The following is an 18,709-nucleotide window of genomic DNA, read 5'->3' as shown; positions in this document are numbered from 1 at the left end:
AGCCTGCTTCCTCCTCTCTCTCTGCCTACTTGTGATCTCTGTCTGTCAAATAAATAAATAAAATCTTTAAAAAAAAATTTCTCTAAATTAAATGTCTTTAGCATTTTGCAAACTAGCGCTGGGATTTTTATCAGAGGATATGACGGATGGGTCTGATAACATTGATCTGGTAGTCTAAAACCTCAAAAAGCTCTTTCTGAAGCCAAGACCTTTGTTAGGAAAAAAAAAAAAAAAATGAGTCCACATTTCCTTCTTATCTTCAAGTGAAGATAACTTGTACTCCGTCAGTGTTATTTCCAGGCTGCCAAAAACCTCTTCAACTGAGCTTTGATAGCCTCAATTAAACAAGAATGAACAAAGTGTTGCTCAATTGATTTTTTGTCGACATTTACAGCTGGGAGATTTACGAGCCCAATTAGCTTACATCTCATCCAGCCAGTTGTCTAACTGAGTAATATTAATTAACGGACAGCAACAGTTTCTAATTCACAGCCTCAGAGAGGGGTGTTGGGGGTAGGGAGAGCAGTAGGGAGTAGGTTTAAATATTTTAACATATAGTTTAGATCAAGGAATAGTCTTCCTGCTCTTGAGTAGAGAAGTACTGGTTGCATTTCTTTTCCTCTTTTTTAGCATTTTGACCTCCTTCACCAATTTCTCCTACAGTACTCCCCGCCCCCAACTCCTGCCTCTGGCAGCCAGGAATCCGTTCTTGAGCTTGATTTTAGGTTGAGTTCCTTTATTTAACAAAGAAATGCAACCTTTATCCTGACTGGTGCCTTGGAGGACTTCTGGTCAGATGCAGATACTTCCACAGAGAGAGGAGTTTCTGAATCCCCTTTGTTTTAACTTCGTAAACCACCGCCCTCCCCGCCCCCCCCCCCACCCCCGGGGGCTCCATATGCTGCCTGGGCAGAAATGTTAGTGGTTCCACTCCAGAGGAGACAGAGAAATGGGGTCTAATTCTTACAAGGAATAGAGAAAAGCTTTGTTCCAGAGTGACCTATTTTTGAATGCTTCTCACAAGTTCCTACTGTTTGACAGGTAAATTTTTCCACTTATTTCTCTCTCTCTCTCTCTCTCTCTTTTTTAAACATAATCCCCATGGTCTAGTCGTGTGCATTTGTATTCTGAGATGAAGTCAGTGGAGAGACCCCTGTTTTTAACCATAATTGCTGGTCAACTTCTCTGGGCTTCAGTTTCTCTAAAATTACTTTTTTGAGGGCTTTTGTCTGAGATAATACCTACAAATTTCCAAGGTTTTTGTGAATGAAGTAGTCAGGCCGTATCGTTCAGGTTTGTTTGTAAATGGTAGCAATGCAGATAAAAGGGAGTTAGGCAAAGGATCAATTAATTGACTAATACACTGGGAAGTTTGGAACACCAGGCCCATCTGGATCTAAGTGTTCAAACAACGCCATCGAGACTGAGTCTTGTTCTCTTCTGCTCTGTGCTTATGCTCAGCCAGATTCTCGAGTTGGCCCCAATCAGATTCAGAATGACACCCTCCCCGCTTACAGCTTAACCAGTCTCTGAGTGAAAAGAGAGCTTCTCTTTCTCAATTATTCCAACAAAAGTCCAGGAACTGAGTCATATTGGCTTGGCTTGGGTCACACGCCCCGAAATCTGTCACTGAGTTCAAGGGCATGAAATAAGCTGACTGGTCAGACTTGGTTGTCTCCCATCCCTGTATCTGGAGGAGAAGAAGGTGGTTATTGAGTTCTTCTCAAATCATAAAGACCAAGAGTGGGGAAGAAGAGATTCAAAGAAGGAGGAAATAGATGCAAAACAGGCAAAAACAACAGATGTCCTCTACTCATATAAATATTATGACTTTTTTTATAGCCAAGAAAAAAAAAAAAAGGAAGAAAGAAAGATTACCAGAAGGATGAGGTCCTTTCAGGAGAGACTGAAATAAATCTGTGTTTGAGTCACTCATCCACTTGCCAAATTAAATTGTGAGCTTTGCGTTAATGGTAGGACGGACCAAAGTCAGAGACTTTTGGCTGGTCTTGGGTGGCTTAGAACCCCATGAGACCCTCCATTGGTTCTGTCCTCCATTGGTTCTCCATTGGTTCTCTGGCATTCTGTCTCTCTCTCCAGCTTTTTTTTTTTTTTTAAAGATTTTATTTATTTATCTGACAGAGAGCAGAAGCAGGCAGAGAGGCAGGCAGAGAGAGAGGGGGAAGCAGACTCCCCACTGAGCAGAGAGCCCGATGCGGGGCTCGATCCCAGGACCCTGGGATCATGACCTGAGCCGAAGGCAGAGGCTTTAACCCACTGAGCCACCCAGGCTCAGCTATTTTTGAGTCGACTTGGCACCCAACGTTGGGTATAGCATTTCCCTTTCACTTCACATATTCAGATTCTATATGGTCCCAAATACTTTATTCCCTTCCTAATCTCCATAACTTGGTGAATTTCTTTCTAGACTGCTTAAGGAAGGTTTCAAAGGATGCTCAACTTGTCTTCTGTTTTTGGGGGTTGAAATGCCAGTTTTGTGGTATCATTGACAAACAAGAATGACAGAATAGTGGAGGACCTACCTTATCAGAAAACAGATCCAAAGCAAAAGACAGTATGAAACAAAACATATTCTCAAGATTAAGCTTTTTGAAGCAGTGACATTATGATTGTGGCTCAGGGTATTTGAGAGACCTGGGGACTGAAAACATTTATATCACAAAATTCCAGCAGAGTATTCTAGATCCTGGATATTCTTTGCTTATGGATCTCAGTAGCTACTCATAGGACATTTGGTGAGTCAAGCTGGTGGCATCATTACTAGCAGAATAACAACCCAGACAATGTATTTAGCCTTGCTTCATAAGAATGAAGGCACAAAGACAGAATTTCTTCCCCTTTTCCAAAAAAATAAATTGACTCCCTGCCTTGGGCACAAGGGGTTGAGGAAATTAGTCATCATTTGATCAGTCTAAATGTTTTCCTTTAAGGCAAAGCCATTAGACTTAAGTCACACATGCCAAAAGCAACATGGATACATCCCCATTCATGTAACCCCTCTTTGTTTTTATTGGGAATTAAAGCAATACTGTCTCCCAATAATTTCACATGCTTATTCCAGTTCTCCAATGTTTTGAATTTTTTTGTTGGTTTAGCAGTAAAATCCATTTGTATTCTATTGTTGAGGGTCTATAAAGTGCGTGAGTATCCATGATAAATAGAGATGACAGAAAAGCACTTTCTAGAATTGATTCCTGGAGAGTTCCTGGAAGTTTTTATGGAGATGGATTAATATCCATGCCATAGAATGTTTGTTTTACAGGTGACTCACAAAAGCTTGCAAGAGGCTCCAAAGTTGTGGGTAAAGTTGGAAAGAAGGAGTTCGTGTGGGGTCTTGAGCCTAGGAACCACAGATTGAGCTTGGACATGAGCAAAGCAGAGTGCAGGGTTTATAAACATTTTCTCACTTATCGAATTCCTGTCACAGTGAGATGTAATATCACAAATACCTGAACCATTTTTTTTAATAGTTCATCATTTGGTAGTATATATGATAGGAAAATTTTTAAAGTAGACCTTAATCCATTCTAAACAAATATATTACTAAAGATTACATTATAAAATTCACTTTTGAAACTCCTTTGTAGTCTCAATCATAAAAATAAAAAAAATAAATTTCAAATTCCATTTAACAAGTAGCTTCAATTTATTTACATTTTTAAAAATCTTATTTATATTTTTTAAAAGAGGATTTTGTCCATAGACAAATTTTAAATGACATATGTCCTATTTGTTCTGATATATGTGTGTTGTAATAGATGTATGTTTTGTTCCAACATATATTAAAATATAGATTGAAATTTAATAGGTGTTATACATTTGAAACAGAAAAATTACTACTTGACAATTTTTATATTTGTACTGTTCTATTTTTAAGCTTTCTATATTTTGTTTATATTTAATAAACTGCAATGAACATTTTGAAGGAATTCTTTTTAACCATTAGATAATATATTTAATGTATTCAATCAATGTAGTTTTTAACACAGGTTTTTTAAATCCTAGAAATAAAACTCTGTAAGGCATTAAGTAGACAGATGCAAACTATGGGTGAAATAAATCTCAATCTAGAGCTTTTTTTTTTTTTTTTAAGATTTTATTTATTCATTTGAGAGAGAGTGTGTGAGAAAGAGCATGAAAGGGAGAGTTCGAAGGGAGAAGCAGACTCCCTGCAGAGCTGGGAGCCTGATGTGGGACTCGATCCCAGGACTCTGGGATCATGACCTGAGCCCAAGGCTGAGCCAACTGAGCCACCCAGATGCCCTAGAGCTTTTTAAATAATTGCTCTTTTCATGGTAGTAGTGATTCTTCCTTTTAACCAACTATCCACGTGGTTAAAAAAAAAAAAAGAAAGGAAAAGAAAGAAAGAAACACTCTATGTCAATGAAGAAAATCCATTTGAAACCCCTCCGTAATCAAAGCTGCCCAACAAGGCAGCTTTATCCTGTGGCGAGATAAAGCACTGAATCATCAGGGACCCTTCTGTGATCTCTGCCAGCTATCACATTCGCTGAATTTCCTAGGTACTCCGCAGCTCTCAAACTGCTTTATTTAGAAAAACTGTACATGTGACTTCCACTACTTTATGATGTATTAGTGGAAATTACAGCCGCGTCTTCTGAGACTGTGATTTAGAGTTCTGAATTCAGTTTCAGTTCTGCTACTTAGCATATGGACTTGATTAGTTGACTAACTTTTCTGGCCTTCGGTTTCTTGTCTTTAGATTGGGGATAATTATACATTATAAGGATCGAATGAGTCGATACATATAAAATCTTTAGACTAGTCCCTGGCACGTGACAAATGCTCATTAAATATTGGCTATCATTATCGTTCTTTTTGTTGTTTCATGAAATGCACAGCACAGAACCTGACACACAGGAAGCCCACAGAAAATGATGAATATCCTTAATCCAACTACCCTAGACTCCAGACCCAAGAGCCAGCACCAATTTCTCCAGGAAGGCAAAGCCATCTTGCTGTAAAGTAGCCAACAGTTAAACTGGGTCTACTCGGTTCTTTGTGCTTCTGCCATGGAGACAAGAAAGAGAAGGTCCTTTGTGGAGATGGCTGGATACGATTGCCTTTTGGGTAGAACAAAAAGAACTTCGGAACTGGGAGTTGGGAAACAGTTCTACAGAATGTACTTACTCAGTTATGATTTTGAAAGAACAGAAAATGATTTTCAGGGGTGCCTGGGTGGCTCAGTGGGTTAAGCGGCTGCCTTCAGCTCAGGTCATGATCCTAGGGTCGTGGGATCGAGTCCTGCGTCGGGCTCTCTGCTCAGCGGGAAGTCTGCTTCTCCCTCTGCCTGCCGCTCCCGCACTTATACTCTCTCTCTCTCTGTCAAATAAATAAATAAAATCTTAAAAAGAGAGAGAGAGAGAGAAGAAAAGACAATGATTTTCAGAGTGGATCCAGCCTTTTCTGAGCTCCCCAGGAGTCATCATTGCCATTAAAAGAAATCATGAGTGACATTTAGAAATGAAGGCTGGAAATTGGGCATTCTGGGGACTTCCTGGCTATCTCAGTGCCACTTCAAACTCTTGCCTGCATTTGTGGCAGCTCTGAAAATAGTCTGGACCCCTGGATGAAGCTTCTGGGATCCCAGAAACATACCTCTTCATCCACAGGCAGAACTACCTAGAGTTCTATAATCCCTAACTCCATACCTGTATTTTTATCTTTTTTTAAGTAGGCTCCACACCCAGTGTGGGGCTCGAACTCACCACCCTAGGATTAAGAGTCTCATGTTCTCCTGACTGGGCTAGCCAGCCACCGCACCATACCTATATTCTTAGGCCACTGCCAGGAAGGGCTTCTTGTTGCATGGTAGTAAGTTGTATGGGACCGAAAGGATATGTCTTTTTGTCAGTTTGTAATTGGCTAGCTGTCCTGGAGAATCATGTTGATAAAAGAATATTCTAGTTTTTAAAAAGTAAATATGCTCACCTTCACACCTGTCCAAAAGATCAATTATGACATGCACACACAATTACATACACTAATAATTTTCCATTAAAGGGTTGATCTCATGAGTCTTTTATTCTCATTTTTGAACATATGAAAATGTGATTTTCAGTTATTAAAAAAATCAGTGGATATATTAACTCTTTAGAAAAAGGCACAGACCTAAAAAAGTATAATTCGTCCTGAAGGCCATGCATATTAAGCATTTTAGAAGCAAATCGTCTACCGATAGCTGTTTTTAAAAATTTCACATCTGTATGTTTTGTTTATTTTGTTTTATTATAGACACAAAAAAGCAAGAAGCCACTGTGGGTGGAGGGACAACCAGGCATTGCTTCTATGGACTTCAGCCTGATTCGGAATATAAAATCAGTGTTTACACAAAGCTTCAGGAGATCGAGGGACCCAGTGTCAGCATAATGGAAAAAACACGTAAGTCAAGTGTGTCCTCTCCTGCTCCCTGTCTCCATGGACAAATAGTATTTTAGGCATCCTGTTTTGGTTCAAAAACTTTATTCCATTTAGAAAAATGTTAGCTTTTGCTGCCCAGGGATCTCTGTAATACAAGTTTTCTTCCTCTTCTCCGGTCCCATAATTCACTGCATATGGCCCACTGATGTCATCTGTATGGGTTTTCTCCACCCTCCATATGTTTCACAAAGGACTGTAAGGCCATATGATAGCAAAGGGCTTGAAACAATGACCTTTTTTGTGATCTATATCCATAAGGAACGTCTGTGGTATGCAGAGTGTGAAATGAAGTTTAAGGACCGGGTCCTGACATTCAAACAATGGCATATTACCACAGCTATGAAGCGGGAATGAAGCCAAGATGTTCCAAATGGCTGACCCTCGAGTTATTCCCTACTTAAGAGGCTCTTGCACTTTTTCCAAGTTGGCCGCAGATCTGATGTACTGAAGGGAAAGGCAAAGTATAAAATTAAAACAAAGCACTTTTTACATGTTCTAAAGACCAAGGAGAGTGTCAGCTTCTTGGAATGGATTTTAATCAAAGATTCCTGACGTAAAGGCCACTAACAGGAAAATGGTTTTGATTGTAGTCAATTCTGGGGAAATCTGTGTGCTTAACTCAGTATCTGGTACTTAGAAGTCCCTGAGGATTTGTATCTGAATAGGTGGTGGGTGATGGGTTTTCTCGGTGGCCCCTCTGTCATATATCTGACATTTGGAAAGTTCTGTCTATGTATAGGTCTTTCAGTTGGTCTGGCACAGGCAGCGAGAAATCATCAGCAATGTGTGACCTTCAAAAACAGACAGTGAAAGCATAATAAATGGCATCATGCAATTTTTTTCTGACATGAAGATTTTATTTCCTAACACTAAAATATTTCACATTTTTTTTTTAAAGATTTTATTGATTTATTTGACAGAGAGAGATCACAGTAGACAGAGAGGCAGGCAGAGAGAGAGGGAGAGAGGGAAGCAGGCTCCCTGCTGAGCAGAGAGCCCGATGCGGGACTCGATCCCAGGACCCTGAGATCATGACCTGAGCCGAAGGCAGCGGCTTAACCCACTGAGCCACCCAGGTGCCCCAATATTTCACATTTTATACCACATGTAGTTTTGAGGGATAACCTACATATCGTAAAATTCACCTATTTTAAATGTACCACTCAATGATTTTTAGTACATTTAAAGAGTTGTATAGTCATTACCACAATCCAATTGTAGAACATTTCCGTCAAGCCAAAGAGTTCGTTCCTACTCATTCACGCTCCTCTGTCCCATCTTCAGTCCCAGGCTATTTGCTTTCTTTTCTTATACATTTACCTTTTCTGGACATTTCAAAGATGTATCCGGCCTCTTTCACTTAGCATGTGTTTTTGAGGTTATTCATGTTGTGGGATGTGTCAGTAGTATGTTTCTTTTTACGGCTGATTAGAATTCCGTTTTGTAGAGAGAGGATCATATCCTTGTGAAGTTACTAGGGGCCTGGTAATGCACAAGATTTTGAGTCAAACAGACTTGGTTGGGACCCTTTCTAACATTGTGGCCTCGAGCAATTCCACATCTCTGAGCTGCTTTTTGCTCAGCAATAGAAATGAAATACTTGCTCTCTTATCCCGTGTGGTGGTGGTAAAGATCCAAGACAACCTGTTGATGAACTTTTCTACCTCTATCTTCCTGAGCAAGTATTCAATATCACCATGGCTATCTTCTTAGAAGTCACAAACTGATGGCCATGGGTTAGATATCACCGTGAAATAGGTTTTCTCTGAGCCATACATCTTTTTGTCCCCCAGGCTTTAAAGAGTCTGTTGAAAGTTTGAAAGAGTTGACAACCCAGGACACACATATTATGGTGCCAATCTGCGGAGACCAATTGCTGTCTCTTTTACACAGTATATGTGCTCTCAAGTTTGCTTCTCCTTAAAGTTTAGGCAGGTTCTTTGCTCATTTTCGTTACTTGCCTGACCTTTAAAAATATTTGAGTTTATGATCCCTGGTCTACTTCAGTGTCCCTTAACCTTAACTCCACAAGTCTTAACTACCCATCCCGGGTTAATTCGGATAGTTCTGTTTGATGTGCTTCCCTTATGTTGGGAATATCTGTCTTCTGGTAGCTTCTACCCACTGGCTCTAGTTCAACCTTCTGAATCAATGCAGATCAAGACTGCTCCCTCTTCTAGGGGACAGCCCCTCGCATGTTGATGACAGGGACCATCCATATACCACATGGAGGATATAAGCATATGTCACCAGTTCACCGTGGTTCTTCCTACCCAAAAGAGTCTTTGGCCAGAAGTTCTGCCCAAACATATTGATCTGTCTGCCATTGCTTCTCACTGATTTGGTTCTTAGGACTTAGAACTTAGGATATGCCTCAATTTCCCACAATAAAGAAGATGGACCCATGATAAAGATGACCCACTACTTCCACAGATTTTAAGATAAATACATCTGGCTTTAGAAGCATTTTATGGTGCTCTCAAGAAAGTTTTACAGTCCTAGTTTTGGTATTAAGATTTCTCACTTTTTATTATACTTCTGGCACTTTTTATCTTCAAAAATTGCCTTAAAAAAATAAAAGTGATAGATATCCATAATAATGGAACAGAAGGGGAAAAGTATTTAGTTGACTTCCCTCTTTCCCTGGTCTTCCTTCCCACAAGTACCCATTTGTGACAGCTTTGTCTCCTTTAAGAAATTCTCCCTAATCTATCTATCTATCTATCTAATCTATATCTATACAGAGATATAGAGATATATTGATATATATCATATACATATATATCTGATAGATTTCTCGACATTTCACAAATAGGATCATAGCATGGTATTCTGCGACTTGCTTCATTTCACATACTAATTAATCTCGAACATTTTTCCATGTCGGTAATATACAGTTACCTCATTTTTTAAAATGTTGAATTATTTTACTCAAAGAATTGTATTTTATTGCCTCTTAGAATTGGAAGAGGCCTTAAAATTAAAATTCATATCTCTCAACCTTCTTGCCAGTGAAGAAATCCCGTTTATTACATTCCTGACCAGGTAATCAGTCGGCCTGAACTCAGATCTTTCCAGCCAATTGGTGCTCACCTGTTTCAGAGTGAACGGCTATAATTGGTTGAGAGTTTTCCTTCATATTAATCTGGGAAATATAAAGGGTTTTCTCAGTTTTTCTTAACTTTTTAGAGCCAAATAAGAACAAGAAAAGAATATAGTGACATTTAGGATGCTTACCTAGTGATGTCATAATTTCCTTGCTCTTTGCCACATGAACTGCTGTGAAAGTCACAGCTCTCATGTACCTACCCCCTGTTCCTTTAGCCAGTCACACTTTGCGTATTACATGAACTTCTCAACCCTCATCAGCTAGGCTGAACTGATCTGGACACACGGTGGCCTCCCAATGTCTTGCTGTTTGGTCCTCAAAACTGGAAGTTTTCCAAATAGAGTCTGAGCAGAAGAGAGGACAAATCAGATTCCCCTGGGGACCACATCCTGGGGATGGCAGGGTGAGAAGGGGGAAAGTGCTATTGAACAAGGATTGATGGTCAGTCCTTAGGCAGAATAGAAACGAAGTTTATTATATGTGTGAAAGCAGCCAGAGACTAATCTGAAATGGGTTGGCAGGTCTTGCCTTAAATCACCATCAGAACCACTTTGTAGTTGACAGTTTGATTACATTGACTCCTGCTGGGTAAACTGAATTGTGGCAAAATGGCATTTCAAGCTTTCAGTCTGAGTTTTAGGGGAAAGATGGAGCCAGTTTTCACAGGCCGTGGCTAATGTATAGTAGTCACGAACTTCCCTAAATTCTCCAAGAAGACAATGGTCAAACTCATTGACTTTCCTGAAGAATTATTACTCCATGACCTCCCTCTCTTCACCGCAGACATGATGGCTAATCATTGTTCCTTTTTCCTCTACAGAGTCACCTCCTACTCAGCCACCTACTTTTCCTCCAACCATTCCACCAGCAAAAGAAGGTAAAAGGATAATACGATAATGCTCTGATTTCAGGTGCGGGTTTTCTGTTGCTTTTGTTTATTAAACAAACATTAAAAAGTAGAAAAGAGCACAAGGAAGAAAACTTAGGAACACAATTTCATATCTCAGAGGTAATCACTTCATGCCTTTTGATGTATTTTTTTTCTTTGATTTATTACGGAAATTTTCCTTTTGAGTATATTTTCACATAGACTTTGCTCTCATTTCAAAGCTGAAATCTAATCTTGATTTCATTTTTCTTCAGTAACAGAGGACCACATTTTCTCTAATAAGCTTAGAATTAGCAGATCTTGTGATCCCTTTCAGCTCTAAATTCAAACCATAAATTTGTAAAATTTTATAAATATCAGAACTTAGAAGAACAACCTCACCGGATCCTTATTGTTCCTGGAGTATTACCTCACCTGGAGATAGTTTAGTCTATATTATAAATAGCTTTAAGGGGATGAAGTTGCACTTAATAAAATAAAAACAAAGTGAAATTTTTTTTCCTAGAGAAAAGAAAAAGGCACATTATCTCAAAGAATATTTGTGTGCAACTGGCCTAAGATTGAAAGATTCAGATTATTGAAGAGTAAATTGTTTATTTCATCACAAAACAGTCAACCACAATGATCCACACTACAAAGGGGAAGACAAGCATAGATAATCTGAAACAGCACAGGATACCAACAAAGGACTACTGAAAAGTGCTTTTTGGTGGAGTGGCCTTTTGTTGGTGTACTTTTTGCTTGCTATTTTGGTATCAGTAATAACTATTGATAATAGTCTCCCCGGGCTAGCATTAGCGTACATTTTTTGACAAGTACCAATGGGCGGCAGAAAAGCATAGACAGAATTTTAGAGCAAGGCTGAAATTAAGCCAGTAGATTAATCTGCTTCCATTATGTCCTGTGCCTTCCTTCTGAATTTGAATCTCTCTGAAGTCACTGACTCAATAAGCAGAGGATAGGATACCTAGAGTAGTAGCTTGGACTTTCTCCTAATAAGTGGGTACAAGAGAGTGTTTGTTGCTACTTATGTCTCTAAATCACTTTGGTTCCTCATTTTTCTATTCTTTCATTTTCTATTTCTATTTCTATTCTAAATCACTTTGGTTCCTCATTTTTCTATTCTTTCATTTTCCATTTTGAGGGGCTGAGATTGGTGGATTTTTTTCCCTCCCTAATTCCACATGTTTGATAAAAACTTCTCAGTCATGAAGTCAAGTTCCTCCTTGACTACAGGAAAGAAATGATTGTCAGGAAGTATAACGCGCAAGAGCTTAGAATGTGATTTATACCTTTCCTTTGGGAAAGAACTGTAGTTACCGAAAGGAACCATCATATGCTTTGTTGGTTGTAATAACTACTGTGTTTTCCTCTTATCTCTAATTCAAATTTCATTCCCGTCCTTCAGTATGCAGAGCTGCCAAGGCAGATCTGGTATTTATGGTGGATGGATCCTGGAGTATTGGAGATGAAAATTTCAATAAGATCATTAACTTTCTGTATAGCACTGTTGGAGCCCTGAACAAGATCGGTGCAGACGGAACTCAAGTAAGGCTAACTGAACAGTCTTTAATTCATTCTGTGCATTAAAAAGTTATCCAAAGCTTGTTATGGCTACTTGTCAGTTGATATGGGTAATATATCAGTGATCAGTTCTGACCCTAAATGGGAGGATAGACCAGTCTGGGTTTGGAAGCAGCTTGCTAATGCCTGATAGAGTTTGAGAAGATGCTGTTCCTTAAAAAGCTATTGAGTTCAGCAAACTAAGAAAGGTTAAAATGGCCACATCAGAAGATGTTTCTTTTAGAGTAGCTCCTTTAAGGATAAACCCAATATTTTCTCCATCCTCAAGGACATTAAAATCTTAGAAAGGTTATGGCCACAAATTCCTATAGATCAAGTAGCATATAAAATATAAATCTAATGTATCCATTTAGTCACATAAAATTTACTGAGGATTTATTCTCAATAAGTACCTGGTCAGGTAGAATACTGTCATAATGCTTATGACAATGTCCCCAGTTTCAGAGTGCTCAGAATCTTAAAGTCAGGAAGAGGATGAGGATGAGAAACAGATGGAAAAATAGACAGCAAATAAATTCACAAGGTAGGGATGCAAACTATGAAAACAGTTATGTGATTTTAAATTCACTGAAGGTTATTTTAAATGGGGGGGGGGTATTTTAAATTGTGTGGTCAACAAAGACCTCTTTGAGAAGGTGGCCTTTGAACTGAGATGTGAATGATGTAGAGAATGCTGAGAGTAGAGTTTCCAGAAAAGGAAGATGGTAAGTGCAAAGGACCCAAGATGAAAATGAGTTTTGAGGCTTTAGATGCTAAAACTCGTGGCTAGAATACAGTGGATGAGCATGGCAGCGGAGGAGGGTAGGAAAGAGCTGGAAGAAAAAAAGAAAACCAGACCGTCTTGACTCTCATGAACCACTGAAGGAGTTGATGTTACCACAAGTGCAGTGGGAAGCCGCCGGAAAGTTTTGGTTTGTTTTTTTTTTTAAGATTTATGTATTTACTTGAGAGAGAGAGAATGCATGCACAGGAGTGGGGGGCAGGGAAGACTCCCGGCTGAGCACAGAGCGCATCACAGGGCTCCATCCCACAACCCTGAGATCATGACCTGAGTCAAAACCAAGAGTCAGACGCTCAGCCAACTGAGCCACCCAGGTGCCCCTGCCACTGGAAAGTTTTGAGGAGAGAAGATCTGATTTGCTTTCTTAAAAAGGTCATTCTGACTGCTTTGTGGAGCATGAAGAGTAACCTGATTAAGAGTGGACACAGAGAGACCATAGTCCAATGCCGAGATGAGCTGGAGGCCTGGACATGGGTGGTAGCAAGGAGATGCATGGGTAGGAACAGATTGAGAATGTATCATGGAGGAATGGCTGAGAAAATTTGGATATGAAGGAAACCGTAAGAGAAAAATAGAGAAGGTGCTGAGGCATTTCGGGGAAGGAGGAATTTTTTTGTAGAGAGGCGTCAGATGTGGTTCCCTAGAGATGGTGACATCGGCAAGAGTGGCCCTTGAAAGCTGTTAGCAGCTGAAGGCTCACACAGTCAAAGAAAGCACTTCGAAGGTGCTGTATTTATTCCCTCCCATGAAAACCAAACAAACAACAACAACAAAAAAACCCCAGTAAATCAAAGATGGCCCCCAAATTCCACTGGAAGAAAAGCAAACTATAGGAAATGAAGCCAAGAAGTCTTGTACTGTAGTGGTTAAAACATAGATTTTGGGGGCGCCTGGGTGGCTCAGTCAGTTGGGTGTCCGACTCTCGATTTCGGCTGAGGTCATGATCTCAGGGTCTTGAGGTGGAGCCCTGCACGGGCTCTATGCTCAGTGGGGAGTCTCCTTGAGACGCTAGCCCTCCCTTTGCCCCTCCCTTCACTCACTCTCTAAATAAATAAATAAATAGATAAAATCTTAAAAAAAAAAAAAAAAGAACATGGATTTTGAAGTAGGATTTACTTGGCTTCAACTGTGTTCTGTCAGTGGCCACTCTCGGGATTTTGTGCAAGGCACATGACTTTGAGTGCCTCTGTCTTCTCCTGTGTAAAACAGTGAAACAGTAGTAATTAGTTCGCAGGTTTGTTTCATGAGGACGTCCTTGGAAAGAATCCACCTCCCGTTCTCTGACCTTTGTCAAATTACAGGACTGCTTTTTTTTCCCCCATATGTCAAACAAGATAGCAAAAGCCCTACATACTTTGGAAAGAAATTGTTATGAGACTGAGAGAAATTTTTAAAAATAACCTGCTTCCTGAAAAATACTTAGAGAACAAAAGATGCTATTTAATGTGTGGTCAGCTTTGCTCTGCAACCTCTGTGAAATTTTAAACCAAGGAAATTGTGGTTTGGGTTAAAAAAGAAATTAAAATCGTAGGTCTAATCATGCCATTGTGTGGGCTCGCTGGAGGAAGTCTGTACATATGTGAACACCAACACATTGTCTCTCCCCAGGTTGCAATGGTTCAGTTCACTGACGACCCCAGAACAGAATTTAAACTCAATGCCTACAACACCAAAGAGACCCTTCTTGATGCAATTACACGTATTTCATACAAAGGAGGAAATACAAAAACAGGTGAGAACAACAACAAAAAAAACTCAGCAAAGACTCAAAGTAAGTCCTCATTAGTAATGCCTGAAATGGCTTTTTGGAGGCATAAGAATATAGATTTTTTGAAAAGATGTTTCACCGATCTAAGAACTTCCGCCTTCCTTTCCCCGGTAAAACAAAAGGAGGAATGAAATTGAACAGTTGCCTTCCTCTGTTTCAGGAAAAGCAATCAAGCATGTCCGAGATAGTTTGTTCACTGCAGAATCAGGGACCAGAAGAGGCATCCCAAAGGTCATCGTGGTTATAACTGATGGAAGGTCACAAGATGACGTGAACAAAATCTCTGGGGAGATGCAATCAAATGGTAAGTTTCATAGCGATGCCATCAAATGGTAAGCCACGGATAGTAATGTTACCATTGCTTTCTGAATACAAATTTATCGGTCACATCAGAATGACTTAAATGTTTCTAAGTCTCTCTTAATAGTTAATCAAAATCTTTCTTAATATTAACTAGAAAATGTGATTTTTTTTAATTTCCGAGTTACAAATCTAATATTTTGCTGTGTTTTCTTTTTTTAATTTAATTTTATTTTTTTAATTTATTTTCAGTGTAACAGAATTCATTGTTTATGCAGCACACCCAGTGCTCCATGCAATACGTGCCCTCCATATTACCCACTACCAGGCTGTATTTTCTCCAATACTTTTGTTACATACAGAAGGTCCTGTATAGGAAATTATAGCACTTAAGAGCAGTTCTGTCAAAAGGACCATCCTGAAGGGCCAGGGAGGAAACCGATCACAGAAACTCCTCAGCCACCTCATTCGTGAAATAGAGATTCTCATAGAATTATCACGAAGACTATGTTTTTTAAGACATGCCTGGCGAACAGTAATTTAACATTTATTTGCCAAACATGGAACCACGACCCACCTCAGCCTGCTAGTCTGTTAATATCTCAGGTTTTACATGTTAAAAAAAAAAAAAAAACCTGAGACAAAATTTCTGTCTCAATTAGACTTTATCCCCTAAACCTTAAATGATTCTTAGACATATATAACATAAAGATGTTCCTCCGATAACAACTACTTCATCTTAAGCACTAATTGGGGACATTGGCCACCTTGAGTTTTGTTTAAAATGGAAAATGGCTTAGGGGATGATGGAATAATTATCACATGGGGCATGTGCCCCTGCAGAGTTCTGATGGACTGTGAAAAATGAATTCTCCACCCCCTCCAGGTCTCCTTCATAAATACATTTTAAACACCGGGACGCGTCTTACATTGCATTATTTTGTATTTTGCGCCATTTAAAATAATCAGCACTCTCTCCCCCTCCTGCCGCAGGCTACAGCATCTTCGCCGTCGGAGTGGCCGACGCAGATTACTCAGAGCTGGTGAGCATTGGCAGCAAGCCCAGCTCACGGCACGTCTTCTTTGTGGATGACTTTGACGCCTTTAAGAAAATTGAAGATGAGTTGATTACTTTCGTCTGCGAAACCGCATCAGCAAGTTAGTTCGTTGGCATTTGTACTTAACTCATGTTGCTCAATGGCTGAAATAGCTCATACCAGTTAAATAATAATGAGTCCCATCTTGATCTGAGAAAAGAATATGGACTCGCAGTCTGTTTATTACACAGACATTAAGTTTTGTGGTTTTGAACATTTGGAAATAAATCTCCGCTCTCCCCCGTTTAGGGTTTTCGGTGGATCAAACTTTCCCTCAAGAGAGGAGAGTCTAGGTCTAAAAGCAACTCTGCCTAAACAGCTGTAGCAAATGGTTTTCAAAATGTAGGAAGACTGCTCATCGGGGTAATCCTAGAATGTGACTTCTCAGGGCGCCTGGGTGGCTCAGTGGGTAAAGCCTCTGCCTTCGGCTCAGGTCATGATCTCAGGGTCCTGGGATCGAGCCCACATCGAGCTCTCTGCTCAGCAGGGAACCTGCTTCCCCCTCTCTCTCTGCCTGCCTCTCTGCCTACTTGTAATCTCTGTCTGTCAAATAAATAAATACAATCTTTGAGAATTCGACTTCTCCCAATGCATGCTCTTAAGAGACTGCTGTAGATTTTAATAGACCTGCAAGAGAAGGGAGCCATGTGCTTTCAGTGGTAGTAGGCCAAGGGAGAGCATTTCAATCTTTAGGAACCCGTCCAAACAGAAAACCATAGCCACATATGGTTTGGATTCCCTTCGCAGCTGACTTCCGCAAAGATTATGTTAGTTTCCTGTTCTCGGGACAGGGAAAGAATATGTTTGGGAAATATCTAAATTAGGGTTTTATATTGTTTGTTTTGTTTCCTAGCCTGCCCGCTGGTGTACAAGGATGGCATTGATATCGCAGGTATGCAATTATCACGTTTTTTTCCAAATACATTTGGGAAATACAAAACAGGGCCAGATTATTTTTTTAATCTCTAAAAAACGAACTTTGAAATTTAAAATCCTAAAATGTCTGTCTCTCTCTCTTTCTCTCTCTCTCTCTCACTTTAGGATTTAAGATGATGGAAATGTTTGGTTTGGTTGAAAAGGATTTTTCATCTGTGGAAGGGGTTTCCATGGAGCCTGGTACCTTCAATGTGTATCCGTGTTACCGAATTCATAAAGATGCCCTGGTTTCCCAGCCAACCAAGTATGTTTCCCTTGCAAGACAGTAAAGCCAGTCCTTGGTATTGTATCTCAAAGCGAAAATGATGTCAACTCGAAATATGCTGTCATAGTTCCCAGTAGGATTTTCCATGATGATAAGAGCGAATGATTAGATGTCTTTGTTTAAAAACATCAGACTCACACATGATGCTGGCTGAACTTTAGTATCTGTTAGTCTGAGAAAATATAGAAACATAATTGATCTTTACCCAGAGCTACCATATACCAGGCATTGTTCTAAGCGCTTATGCACCTTAATTCACTCAAAGCTCCAAACAGCTCTGTGCCTTAAATTTACTTATTCTCTCAGTTCTAGCAATAATGAAACCGAAGCACAAAGTTAAATGACTTGAGTGAGATCACATGGTTTGTTTAGTGAAAATGCTGGGATTTGCATCTGCCAATCAGACCCCAGAGCCCACACCCTGAATCTTCTCATGCTAGTGCCTTTAATTCGGCCCATTTTTCATTTTTGAGAAGTCACAACAGCAACTCCATTGTAGCAGAAGAGTAGTATCGGATGTGTGTACAAACCACATTATCTTTTATAATGTTAATTGCCTTAGAGTTCATAGTGTACATAGGATTTCTGGACCCATTTATGGCAAATTCCTGGTTCAAGGGATCATCTCTCAAGATGTTCTCCGCTATTTTGCATTCCAATGTGAAACATTTTCAGTGTCCAGATGTTGACGTAGTGTGCACCTGTGCACGGACCAATGGGAGAGATCGTATTTGAGTATTAAATTCATCTATCCAAAAATGTATATGCAAGTTGCTTTGCTAGCTTCTTTGAAAATATTAGTTATTAAATTCTAACCTATTACAGTACTATCCAAATTATTGTATTGTTTTTATTTGGGAGGATAACATTTGAAATAAGTAGACCTCTATTAATAATGTAAAATATTTGCTGTTACAGGTGTAGCTTCATTTTCTAGAAAATTGTTGAAAATGCCTTTGACCTATAGAATATATGTGCTTTTAGATAAAGCCAACCCCTGCCGTGAGCTTTTAGCAGGTTTTCTTTTTCCACAGTCTAGGGATGAATATTAAAATGGATATTTGAAAAACCCTCCATGGAGTCCTAGCCAAAAATGAGAATTGCCAAAGGGAAAATCCTCTCTACCCCACTGAAATGAATGGCTGGTCCAGTGCACAACGCCGTCCACCTTGCAAAACCCATTCACTGGCTCCCAGCCCTCATCTTACTCCACCCGTCCCCAGCATTTGACACAGTTGCTCACTTCTTCCTCCTGGATTCACTCTCCTCCCTGGGCTTCTGGGAGACACACTCTTTTTAAGCTTCTGCCTACATTACCGGCTTAATGCAGCGTTGAAAATAAAATGCTGCCTCCTCTTCTTGCCTCTACTTCTTCATGCTGGAGGGATTAGGCCTGGATCTTTGACATTCTTGTTTCCCTTGTCTATACCTACTCCCTGGTGATCTTTTGAGTAGTGTTCAGCATTGTCAATGCTAGAATTTAAGTGCTTCTACAAACATGCCAATGACTCCTAAATT

General features: G+C 39.7%; 1 protein-coding gene across 1 annotated transcript in view; it reads left to right on the top strand.

The window, feature by feature from the left end:
- COL14A1 (collagen type XIV alpha 1 chain) overlaps positions 1-18,709 on the top strand; it is a 216,088-nt gene that overhangs the window by 113,189 nt on the left and 84,190 nt on the right. The window contains exons 24-31 of the mRNA XM_080800436.1: positions 6,277-6,423; positions 10,392-10,448; positions 11,869-12,008; positions 14,434-14,557; positions 14,754-14,897; positions 15,887-16,051; positions 16,844-16,882; positions 17,032-17,170. Of these exons, the coding sequence (XP_080656562.1) occupies positions 6,277-6,423; positions 10,392-10,448; positions 11,869-12,008; positions 14,434-14,557; positions 14,754-14,897; positions 15,887-16,051; positions 16,844-16,882; positions 17,032-17,170 (955 nt within the window). The remainder of the gene's footprint in view (positions 1-6,276; positions 6,424-10,391; positions 10,449-11,868; positions 12,009-14,433; positions 14,558-14,753; positions 14,898-15,886; positions 16,052-16,843; positions 16,883-17,031; positions 17,171-18,709) is intronic.

Source organism: Martes martes, assembly GCF_963455335.1.
Source record: "Martes martes genome assembly, chromosome: 4".
NCBI lineage: Eukaryota > Metazoa > Chordata > Mammalia > Carnivora > Mustelidae > Martes > Martes martes.
Note: the sequence above shows the minus strand (reverse complement) of the source record. Positions and strands in the feature narration are given on the sequence as shown.